Source organism: Ascidiella aspersa, chromosome 2, assembly GCF_963924565.1.
Source record: "Ascidiella aspersa chromosome 2, kaAscAspe10.2, whole genome shotgun sequence".
In the NCBI taxonomy this organism is placed as follows: Eukaryota; Metazoa; Chordata; class Ascidiacea; order Phlebobranchia; family Ascidiidae; genus Ascidiella; species Ascidiella aspersa.
The window spans coordinates 23126078-23139366 of record NC_139448.1 but is presented as its reverse complement, the minus strand read 5'-3'; the positions used below and the strand labels follow the sequence as shown (position 1 = coordinate 23139366).

At 36.3% G+C, this 13289-nt stretch overlaps 1 protein-coding gene across 8 annotated transcripts in view; it reads left to right on the top strand.

Annotated features, from left to right (window-relative positions):
- The window catches only part of LOC146164357 (3',5'-cyclic-AMP phosphodiesterase 4C-like), a 54084-nt gene that overhangs the window by 16791 nt on the left and 24004 nt on the right, over positions 1-13289 (top strand). Inside the window, exon 1 of one of the 8 annotated variants that reach the window (XM_083383172.1) lies at positions 1268-2297. The exons of 5 other annotated variants lie outside the window; for them this stretch is intronic. In XM_083383172.1, the coding sequence (XP_083239298.1) occupies positions 1690-2297 (608 nt within the window). In that variant the 5' untranslated portion in view covers positions 1268-1689. Of the gene's footprint in view, positions 1-1267; positions 2298-7681; positions 9597-12209; positions 12891-13289 lie in introns of those variants that run through there. 2 more of the 8 variants (XM_083383174.1, XM_083383171.1) reach the window with 2 other exon arrangements.

The window sequence follows — 13289 nt, the reverse complement described above, 5'->3', positions numbered from 1 at the left end:
GGCTAAATAGTTTAAATACAAGCTGGAGGCTATTGTGGAGCTGATCTGTGCAAGACAACAATTGTATAACTTTGCATTTAGTGTTAGGCGCTAACTTCTGGTGCAGCTATAATAAATCAGTAAAAACATGCCCCCAGTAGTGAAAAAAACAGTAGTAAAGAATAAGCATATTTATATACTTTTGCGCATTGTATGTCGAGTCATCAGGATGATGTCGATCTACTCGACCCTTTTTATTTTGTTAACACAAAGATTAAGTTCGAAAAGGATACCAATACTTGGTACACTATGCACGGATCTGTAATGTAGCTTGATAATGAATTTCAAAGTCAAAAACGTCAAGTAGATCGACATCATCCTGATAAAGACGTTTCGATACGAACTTGTATCATCTTCGATACGAACTTGTATCATCTTCAATACGAACTTGTATCAGTCACATGAACTGAAGATGATACAAGTTCGTATCGAAACGTCTTAATCAAGATGATGGCATCTTGACTTTTTGGCTTGGAAAATCATCATTAAGTTCATGTTATGCAGTATATTTCCATCTCAATTTAAACATAACTTCATGTTTAAATTAAGCATCTGTAGTACCTTATATTTTATAAAGTCGTTCATAATTTTTTGTCCTGAAAATCGCCTTTGGTATCACTTGTGTTTTTTCCTGAATCATAAATATTATAATGCCGTAATAAATAATAGAACCAGTCGTATGACAATGCATCGACCGCCATCCCTACTAATCGACTTTCCTGTTAAAACGAACGCGAACGTATCATTTTGTGGGGTTGTGCAACCACATGTCTGCAAAGCTACAACGTATTGCTTTATTTTAATGTGACCGTTGACTTAATGACAAGCTATGGAAATACAGATATTTTAATGATCGAAGTTGTGTAGAAGGCCTCGTCTAGTGTATGGTTTGTCAGTATTAATAATGTTTATAATCTGTTAGAAAACTTCTTGACCTAAAAGTAAACGTTCAAGCTGTCCTAATTTTTCTCATGCTTTGGCTTATTTGGTTAACATTTTTGGTGGATTTTTATGCATAAACTTATAGGTTGGTTTTTAGTGTACCAAAATTATGAATTAGTCGCCATTCGACCTTTTCCTAAAGTGTAATTTATTAAACTGGTTGCATTATATTATGGCTAGCTCATTGTTGCAGGGACAGGAAATTAATGGCCACCTCTTGGTCGCACAACTCTTAACAATCCAATTGTTTGCATGCCCGCCATTGGTCTGCCATAAAAAAGGTTTTAAGGAGCACGATTGATTGAAATGCCTAATTGGAATTACATATATTATTTTTGGTTGCGCTGCGTTGAGTGTGTAGCTTACCACCTCAGTAGTCGAGGCTTAAAAATGGAAAACAATTTCTGAGTTTTATTTCAAAGACATTACCTTAATCAGGTTGTTTAAAAGGCGATTGTGTAGAGATGAAAATAGTTCGATTTTACTTTTTCGACTGCAGCCCAGTATGTTTAATAAAGATCACAGGAAGCCTTGAGTATAGTTGTACAATAAGGAATTTCTTGTAATAGCCAATAATGTTAATAATAATAATAAATAATCGTATTAATCATGCGACTGGGTCTCTTTGTAACAGGATATTACTTTACAAGTTGTTGTGCTGTGGCTTACTAAAAAAATTAGTGGAGTTGTATATGCATTTATCACTTTATGCCTGCGGCGCTAGATAATTTAAAAAATATGCAACACTTCTCACCTAGTGAATCTGTATGTTTACCAATGTCCAACAACCTTCCGCTGCTTCCTATTATCAAACTGAACGACGTTAACGCTCCAGATGACGATTTGCTGACGGCCAGCGTCAAAATACGACCAGGGATTTATAAACTTGCACCAATGACTGCCAACAAATCAGGTGGCTTATCGTCGCCTTCGTCTAATGTAGAGTCACATTCAGTCATATCATCTTTGTATTGTAACCACCACCAATCGGGAGACAGGACAAGTCTTGACTTACCTAATAAGCAAAATAAGGCAAAACATGGACACAAGCCACGCAGATCTGCTGGAACGCGTGGCCACTTCGGGTTCGGTGGGGGATCTGTGGGTGATAGCGACTGTTGTGAGAGTCAAAGTAGTGGGGACGATATCGACCTTGGTGTGAATGACGAACTATCGTGTCGCACTGGTAGCAGTAAGCATGAGATAGCTGAAAAAAGAGGTTACGAAAGCCTTCAACAACATCGTTTCAACAGATTGCCGCATTTCCATTTGTCAGTAGGTCGCCCACCTCAATTCCGACGCCACTCGTGGATATGGTATGTGACTATTCGTTTTTATTGATGCTGCACCTACATAATTTACCGTGCAAAAACTTGCCTTTAACTAGTGGTTATGACATTGTTTTATATTAAACTGTGATCACGGAACAAAAATATTACCATTCCTCTTACAGGCAAAAACTAATTTTTTCTGTTTTTGTCATAACACTTTTGACACATAAAGTCACAAAATGTGCGACAAAAACGTTAAAAAATGGCGCAAAGGGTGACGAACATCGCTGGGCTTCCATTATAAGGAATGACTTCTATTAGATGAGTTTCCATCTCCTCATGCCCCTGATATTTACACGATGTAATTTAGTTAACCATTTATGAGAATATGCATGTATTAAGACCGAGAAATTGGTTGGGATTCCCTGTCACTATAGTATACGCATTACGGAAAAGTGAAATTTACAGTTATATTTAAAAGTTGACTATAGTACCATTAATTTTATGCAAAACTTACATTACCATAATAACTATTGGGCTGCCTTATTTTATGCTTAAAATCGGGACGCTTTGAAACAACCACCAGATAGCAATTTTTGTGGTCATTTAGGTACGAAGTCACAAAGATACGTCATAGCGTAACATGTAACTTAAAGAGGGTCAGCTTGTATGTAAAAAAATGAAATAAAGGCGAGTTTTTTCGCACGAATTATTCGACTCCCTAATTCGACGTAATCAACTGGTATACAGTTTAAAGTTTTCCAACGAAACTTCTATGAAAACACCCACTAGGATGTATAAAGCGCACAATATCTCAGGGAGTATGAACCGGTTTTAAGATATTTTTGTTAACCGTAGCTAAACCTGAAACATGTTTTGTAAGAATTCAACTGAAACGAAATTTTGAAAAAAAGCCGAACTATAACCGAGCCCAAACCTGTCAAAAAAGCGGTTCACTCCAGCATTGCGTCACAAATTATAGTTTAACGCAGTGGTTTTTAACTGTATACCGCGACACACAAGTGTGCCTCGAGAGATTCTCAAGTTTACCGCGAAAACTTTGTAATTTTGGAAAAAAATATTCGAATACAAACAGGCATGCAGGACGCAAACTTAATAATTACGCATTCACGCAGTGTCGAAATATAAGAAGTGTGTCGCCTTTTGTTTTTATTTTTTTAGTGTGCATTAAGCTTAAAAACTGTGAGAAACACTGTTTTAGAGTCAAGGTATGTTATACCATGTTCAAATTTGGCACCGTTTTCAACAAAAAAATTCTTTGTCGATCAGTGCATGACAAAACAGAGGATAACGCTTATTTGTTAATCTAATTATTATCATGCTACTTAAGTGTGCAATAAATATGAAGCATGTAGTTAGACCTAATTATCATTTTTATTTTTATCCAATGCAGAGGTTCTCAAACTTTGCGTTGCGACGCCCTGGTGCGTCGTTTTAATCTTTAACGAGGGTCGCACAATGATTCCATATTGAAATCTATGAAATGCTGCCAGATAATTTTATTCCCTCATTCATTAAGACAAAACTGTACCAGTTGACTATGATTTAACAATCACATCTCTCAATTCGGATTTAGTTTAGCGACGGCGCGCGTCCAATAAGGGCTGGAGAAGTTAATTGTATCACTGCCTATATATTGTTGGCACTTAAGATATATAGTGCATATTGCCCCTGGTTTATAGATAAAACAGTGAAAGCTAATGTTGCAGCCAAAACGAAAATATACGATTAAAGATGATGGCTCTTAAAGGATTGTTAGCTAGAACAATGACTTTTGTCAAATTTTCATGGTTTACATTTTAGACGAGGAAACCCTGACCTCGTTTGTTTTGTTGCAATGGCATACTATAGACCAGTGTTTCTTAACCTTTTTTACTTTGTGGCGCACCTAGAGAAATTTTAAAACGAGGCGGCGCACTTTGCGAGCGAAGCGAGCGCGAAATTTTTGAGGTGTACCTCTATTTCTTTTAAATTGCTTGCAATTTTTTATTATATAAGCTTTATAGTTGCATATCTTAAAAGAGACTCCAGCCTTGAGACCAAAATAAGAACAACATCAACTTCGGAATAAAATACAGTTAGAAATAAGGCGTACATAAGATTAAAACCTAATAGTCGTAATAATGACGAAATCGGAATCAGACCTAAATGGCCAAAATAAGGCCTATATAACCTTTTATCTAACCCCAAACACCATCCATAACTATCATTAATCCCCGAATATTTTCAACCCTAACCCAATTCCTAGCACCACCAACTACCCGCCCATAACCCCAAACGGGGGCAAAAACAGCGGCGCCCAAATGCCGACAGCAAACAGCCAATGCCAAGCAGGTGTCCCCCAATCATTCTATACCCTCTCCCTACAGTCTTGGGCGTAGTTTTGTCTATTTAAGTCTTACTCCGATTAATTTTGGGCTTAATTTGACATGTTTAGGTCTTATCTAGCCTATTATAGATCTTATTCTGTCGTGGTAATTACTGCGAATTTGGCGTTATTATGTCGGTGGTCTTAAAAACGACGTATAGTACTGTGATATTAGGCTATAGATTATCTGATTTAGATGTTGTTGTTTGCTATCTTATTGTGTTTTCTACTTGAAAGTACTGCGAAATCAATGAGCTAAGCTTTAAAGAAAAGTAAAAATACATGTTTTATATATTAAATTAGTTTTTCGATTTGCTCGCGGCGCACCTGGCAGCCTTCCATGGCGCACCGGTTGAGAAGCGCTGCTATAGACCATTGCTCCGCAACCCTTTTTCTCTTGCGGCACACCAACAGAGCTAAAACAATTCGGCGCCACACCTACGAAATATGTCGATAGACAATAGGCAACACCAGCAAACATTATAGACAAGGAGTGATTTGTGATGAAACGCGCCATAGGGCGCAAAAAAATACATATTACATTACTTCATTATCTGATTTTTCGATTTTGAAAACTTCTTAAAATTTCTGAAGCCAATCAGAGTCCTGAAAATTGTACCCTCTTGCAATACCTGATTAGAGAAAGAGGACTTTTAATAGCATTCGAAAAAAGGAAACCTGACATTGATGCTTTGTATTTTTGTTTAATTTATTTTTCGAAACAGATGCCAAGACTAATTATACCATCGCAAAATGTCAATAATATATTTACAATATTATTTCACGGGTTTCAAGCGTATGGTTAATCTCTCTTTATCTTTAGTGTTCGAGTTTGAAAACAATTGTTGTATGTTTATACTCCTGGTAGTTGAATCAGTGAAAAACTATTTTGTTTTACGGTAATAGACGATAACTTGATGATATATACAATTTTCGTGTCAATTCGGATTAATTGTTAAAAAGTACCTTAAAGTGTGTTTTTTTTATACACAACTAAGATAATAAATATTACTAAGTTCCTTTTCCTGGGTCTGTCGCAAGATTAACAAACTTTTATAAGGGCGTCGAGGAAAAAAGTTTGAAAACCACTGACCTATTATTTTATTTAGACTTTTCCCATTATTAATTCCGGCACACCTTCATACAGTTCGTAATTGTGACATAACAAAAACCTTCGTTGGGCTATAGATTTACATTTGCAGTTTAGCTAGGGAAACAACAGTTGAGAAAACAATCGATATCAAACAACTTTACGCAAAAAAATTCAGGATTTAAATTTTAAGCGACTCATGTTTGATCTAAAAATCCTGGTTGTGTAATGGTAATGCATAAAATTCTACGTTAAAAGGTATAATCAGTGGTTCCTAACCGGGGCTTTAGGGTGCCGTTTCTAACTCTTAAGTGTGCCGAGAGGTATTATATTCTTCTTTTTAATTCCTTTTTTTTTCAATTTAGTTCTATTGGTGAGCTTCTTTATGCACAGTTTTTCTGAACGATTGATTTGCAACCAATTAACAGGGCTTTTTTACCTTGTGTACGGTTGGTGTTTGCTGTTTCAAGTTTTTTTTGCGATATTGCATTTAACCACTTTTTAATTCCAATTTTTCAATTTTTTTTAACTTTATTTTTTTAATTCCAATTCAATTCCACGTTAAAAGGTAACCAGTTGTTCCTAATCGGGGCTTTGGGGTGCCGTTTCTAACTCTCAAGTGTGCCGAGAGATATTATATCCTTCTTTTTAATTCCATTTGTTTTTAATTTCAATTTAGTTCTATTGGTGAGTTTCTTTATGCAGAGTTTTTGTTTATGATTGATTTGCAACCAATTAACAGGGCTTTTTTACCTTGTCTACGGTTGGTGTGTACTGTTTCAAGTTTTTTTGCCGAGTTTCGATGATTTTTTTAGGGGCGGGTGGCCTAACAAATTTGAGAACCCCTATTACCCCTATGTAAGTTGTGCTTAACCGAGTTTCGTTGCTCCTTAATCTCATGTTGTTGAAAGTGTTGGGTTTAATGAAAAATGTACGCTTGACCTTTATATACGCGAAAGTTGCATTAATATGGTAACACATACACGAATACATTTAAAAAAAGGAAGGCAAGATGTTCTACGAATTAATATTATATTTATTTATTTATAGTATTTATATATCACTTAGTTACCAAGGAACCATTTTACCTCCTGTTGTAATTTTATGGTAATAACGCAAAAATTTAGGTATACGACTTACAAAAATATTCTATTGATATATATGTTTATTACAGGTAAAGTTTGCGCTGGTCTCACAACCGAAATTTTTTTTTGCACGTTAACGAATTAACCAATCCTGCAGAATCTATAACACCCGTCCGAAAGGACGCTAAGAACATATGTTTGAAAGGACCATAGATAGATACATTGACATACAAATACGCAAGCAAACGCATTTATTACAATCAATACTCGATGCATTGTGCCACGTTTCATCATTCGTCTCAGTTCCAAACAAAAGCGGATTTGCAGACGCAAACGTTCGATTTTCCCTTGGTTTTGAAAAGCTGTTTTATATTAACTTACAATTGATGTCCGTGGCTGGCTGTTAGTGAACTGCAGAACAAATGTGCTTGGCTGTTGCACACGTTTTCCTTGCGCTTAGTTTTTGTAAACGAAAAAAAAAAACACCAACCGTAGATGAATCATGGTTGTAATCGAAATGTGCTGTGGGGAAGTGTCAGGTTGCTTTCATAATTTACTTAAGTCTTAGCGTTATGTTTCCTGTGTAACTTTTTATTAGCCGTTGGCTTTTACTGAATAAATATGTTAAATGCGGCTATAGTCAGCAAAAGGCAAAATGGCACATCGACAAGGATGCGATTGAGGACAGGGTTGAGGTGCAATTCAGATGCCACTATTTAACAAAACCAAAGCAGTGAAAAAATTATGTTTTGCGAAAACAGAATGAATTCTATTGAAAATTAAGATAGCTCTGTTCGCTGTGGTTAGTATATATCTCTTCAAGCAATACAATGCAGATCTTACGTTTACTGATTGCGACCTAGTCTCCAGAGCATTGCCTTTTGATGTAGATATAATTGGTGTTGTGTGTCAACTATTGTGAAAGAATGTTTATTGTGTTTTACTTCGAAGGGTCGATGTATATTTTTACCTAGTTTATTCAACTATAGGGTTGTGATCATACCAGAAATTAGTAATTGCGATCAAAATAAGAAGAAATCAGGTTTCTTTAAAAAATCAGTTATTTGTATATAAATGTGCTTTTTAGGTAGGCTACTGTTTAAGTACAGTTATAAAGTTTAATATTCATTGTTAATATTTATTTTCACCAAGTTCAAATGGTTTTGTTTTACATCGGAATTCATGGCATATCGAAATTCAAAATAAATTTTGATAGCAGTTTACCACTTTGCTCCATAAAATCTATTTTACTCGCATCATTTGGTAAAGTTTGTTTAGGAGTCTTACGGGTGGCTACGGCGATATAGCTCGTGCTTCGCCCTGTTTGATTTTCCAAACAAATTCAGACGCTATCGCTGCAGTAATTTATGATAATCAGTTAGTCGTCAGGCCAACTGTTATAGCTATGTATGATGTACTGTGGTTGCGAATAAATAAAGATGCTTGTTGGAATAATATGGCGGTATTTTTGGTAAATGCAGCTGGTATTTTACTACTGTATATGTTTTCAATTATGAGTTTAACAGTCACTACTCAACACCCAATGTTGAACAAGCTTTAGCAATTTTTAAATCTGAAATCTACGTATGAGTTTAGAAAAGTAAAATTCATAAGAATGATCATGTTGTTTTTAATATTTTTTGGTTAGAAGTTAAAATGATAAAACATTTCAGTACACTACATGCAGCAACATAATATATATTTTTAGACATAATCCGAAACTTTGTTTTTATTCTAACCACCGAAATTATTCGCCCAATATACATCTACATTGTAGAATATGTAGGTATGTTACAACACTAACAACGTTGTACTTTACAGATTAGCTTATCCGGACATATTCGTTTTTATATTTCATTGATTTAGGCGTATTAGATTATGTTTACTAAACGATTAAATCCTTTGAGTCCTGTGACTTGGCCGTATTCTATACCGACGGGCTACACAGTTGGCCCACGCGCAAACGATCACTGACGTCAATCGATAGCTTTAGGACGCACTTGAATAGGAGGGTGTGAGGGAACCACGAGTTTTACAACAATCGTTATACCCACGGTTAATCATCGACCTGGTTAAATTGGACTGTATTGTTAGTACGACCACCTGATGGTTTGGACTGTGATGTACTTATAGTGCTATACAAGGTTTATCGACAAACAATCTCACGAGCTCGTTAAGATACATTTAAAATCAGTAGGCCTATACGAGTATTAAAAAACACTTTCGCCCAACAAATCTGTGTTGTCCAAATATAAAGAGATGACTTTACGGATGTATGTTATTTGTCTATGGTATTAATCCGTACAAATTGAAAACGTTTACATATTGGAGTTTTCTCATTTTAGTGGCTTACATTAATAGTTGTTACCTGTTTCTGATTATAAGGCTGCGTGAAAAGAGTTTGTGTTATTTGAAAGATAGAATCGTCGAATTCCAAGAAAAATGTCTGTTGAAACCCGAAACTGTAAGTTAAAACATGATTGTCATCGCCATTTGCAATCGTTGTTGGATGCTGCCGATCTGGCCACTATGTCAGAAACAAATATAATTTTTTCCCGACAAGACAAAAAAAAGCAACCTGTCCTTCAATTGCGCAAAAAGTTCCAACAGCAATCTTACTGCCAGCAAATGATGACTTGTGGGGAAAAACGGGTTGTCCAGAAAAGAAACGCTATTATAATGACAGGCAGCTCAAGACCAATTCCGATTCCTGTGCGTAGGGCTTGCAGCAGTCCTTGTACTCCGACCTCCTTCAGTCCTGATATCTTGCGGATAAAGCGGTAAGATGTTAGTAAAATCTACCAGATAATTCTATTGCTACTTTGGAATTACTATTTTAGAAAGTGCTTAATATTACAAATTTACTAGATCATCGTTTTCGCAAAAAATAAAACATCTGGCTAAAACGGACTGCTTTCCCGGTCAGTGTTCTACTTAAATCTAGACATCAGGTGGCACTATTTTTCTACATTGGCCTGATAGAGCACGGTTAGGCGAAAGAAAACATTTATTTAACAGTGCCTTCTGACTTCCAGATTTAGCGTTAGACAAATATCAAAAAATATGTTCTCATTAAGTGGTTTCCAGCCGCTTTATCGACCCATACACCACAATTAAAATTGGTATACACAATAACTTGCCCTCCGCAGAAACAATCGCAAGTTGTGACTGAAGACTTTGGATTGGTGAAAACATAATTATTTTATGATTGAACTTCATTAAAACAGTAGACCCCAAAAATAAAAACTGCGTCCACCTTTTTATAAATAAACAGCAGCTCTAAAATGACGTTTATATCCTGCATGTTACAAAACTAGGCTATATACCTGAAACTAAGTTAATGGTCACAAAAAACACACAGACAAACAGGTGTTTAATCAACAAACTCTCAACAGTTTATCCAACAATCAACACAAAATAACTTCGAAATAACAAATTTTGCAGTGCCCAATACATCCATATTTTATTCTATACTACGGTTTTAAGTTATTTCGATTCGTTCCTACATTTTCTCGATCCGAAAAGAATCTTTTCAGCCTAAAGGCACTGTGTAGTGTTATTTCCATTTCTTTGTGTACGCAAGCCTAGCACTGTGCAGACTCAAGACTCTTCACAAAAGCATTTTCTGCCTAAATGTATGTTTAATGTACTTTTTGGCATTTACACAAGTCTATAACGTCTAGTAGACAATATTTTATATGTCTTCTAATCCAAGTGTGTGAAGACTCATTACGGTAAAAATATAGCCGTTTACACGCATTATTTTGCACTTCGCGCTGTTAACTTAACTTCGGTTACATATTTGCAAACCATTCCACCCCTTCAAACCCAAAACATAAATTATATTATTGATCCGCTCTTGATCAATGTATACGATTATTTAATTTTAATAACTAACTTGAAATAAGTTGTTTGTTAAATCACTTTTGCTAAAAATAGAATTAGGATTGCTTGTTTTTATATCTACAATTGCTAGAACTCGAATTAGTTGCCTAATTATATTGTATGTTTTATATGAATTTTTAATTGAACTTCGGTATTTTCCGTAAATATTTTTAACCCATTTAGGCATTGTTTTTATTTTTATCTGGATTCATGCAATATGTCTTTATACCGAAATTGTTTTAATTGTCAAAGATAAAATTTGAGAATGATTGACTTTGGGGGTGTTGGGGGGGCAGAAATATACCAAAGAATTATATTAGTTTAACTTTTTGTTACATTTTTGCTAAAGATGGTTGTCAACCCTTTAAATGCAGCCGTGCGATGAAAAGCAAAATAAGTTTCAATGATTAGTTAATGGAATAATCAGCAATGCGTTACGGGAGATTGACGTCATTCTCACGTCTTAATGAACTGACGTGTTTGTGATTCTCTTGTGACATGTGTGGGATGTAGGTCTTATGGTCAAAAGTTAACTTGGGAAATTTAAAATGATGTTGAGCGGAACAGTTTAATTTTCACAATATCTATTGAAATTGTATTAGTTTAACACTGGCGGCATTACAAAGCACATATACTACTGTAGTAAACATGGTTTTAAAAATATTGCGTGCATATTATTCAAAAAGTGTTAACATCCGTCTCCCAATGTCGACACGCAGAACACGAAATTTTGCAGGCAAACATCCGATCAACTGATGTCTGTCACATTTTGCCAATTCTTGTAAATTAGTAGAAAATCCCAAAGTGATCTACCCCGGTATGCCAAACTGTATGTTGTTAGTCAATTATGTGTGACGAGGTCTGGGATGAAGCGTTGACAGCTCTTTCGCCTTTTTTCTTTAATGTATTCCAGCTGCTGTAAGCAGACCGCAACAGTTACATTTGTAAAAGTTTTTCACTTCGCCTAAATGAAAGCTTAATGTTTCTAAAACGAAAACAAGTTTGAAAAACGAAGTCAATTTCGGATTTAGTTACACTTTGTAGTGAATATGAAGGTCCGGTAGTTAGAAAAGTTTGTACAGTAAGTATAGCACAGCCGTGACAATGGAACACACAAGAAGCCTAGTGAACGCTCAAAACTGCGATGAATCTGCATATACGGGCAGATACAGTTCCTCTAATTCCACTGGGGGAATGCTGAAGCCGCTACCAGTTAATGAGGCACTGTTGAAGTCACGATCAATGCTAAAAACTTATCGCAGCCACAATGGTTCTCGAGCGGCAGATCCCGACCCAACCCGAACCGGTGTAAGAATGTGTAACACAACTACCTCGTCCTCGCCAAGGTACGTCAACAACAACGACCCAAACGCAGACAAAAATGTGACATCTTCACTGTTGTCCAAACGAATATCAGAAAAATTGCGGCGAGATTCAGGATGCTCAGGTATAGGTTCAAGTGAATCGCGCTATAAAGCTCGCTCTAGTTTGAGTGAAGATCCAGCCGTTAGCGGTCACCAACATTGGCGTAGAACAAGGAAAATGGATGTTCAGAGTCCAACGTTACTTTCCGATAGACCCACTTCAACACACAGAAACAGTTCCCTGTTCGACTCTAAACAAATTGACATTAAAAATGTCGAAAGTACTGTTAGCAAATCAAGTAATTCAAGAAGCGATTGTAACATTTCGAGTACCCCGAATTCCTCGCTCTATGCTGCATCATCTTTGACCTCGCAGCATTCCTCGGTCATTTACTCTTCTTCGTCGTTGCCGACAGTTAATGAGTCAGTCGTGTCTTCCACTCGATCTCCAAAACCTGCAGTGTCGAACAGTACACTCGCAAAATCCAACCAAAAAACGAACCGCGCCGAATCCATAGTAAAATCAGCCTCCAGCCCCGAAATGTCGTCACGACGAAGTGGCGCCTCTTCTTTAGCTTATAACTCGCTCCTCCGATATATGGAAAACAATGCTGACAATTCAGAACTGCAGAAACGAGGAGCATACCTCCACGAGACCATTCACACAGCATCCTCTTGCGAGTACGAGAGTGCATTACTGTTCTGCCCTGTCCCTATCACCGTGGTAAAAACCTCGTTGGGGTATGATTTGTATTTGACTTACGATGAGGATCAAATCTTGTCCATGGTTAAAATGCAACTTAATGAATCCGAATCCGGCATATGGTAAGAGTAGCAAAAACTTGTTATTTATTTGTATTTACTTAACTCCATAACAAATACGTAATTGCCAAGAGGTATGTCAAATGTTGGTATGCAATAGCTTCAGTGTGAGTGAACTAATGTTGATACAAGCCACGCCGCAAACGTTTTTGGTATTTATTTTTCTTTTACTGATTGCCTGATCCGATCGATGTAAGAATCTTGATTTATTGCTTTCATTGCGGAAACAGAACCACGAATGTTTTGGCGATTTTTGTAGTGTGATACACAAAAATCCCGGTGTTAAGCAGGGGTGTGCAAAGGTAAAATATGACTAGGTTTATTTTAACTAGTTAACTAGACGTAAATGCCAAAACAATTTCGCGGTTTATGCTAAGGTCATTGACTTTTCTACCTATGTAT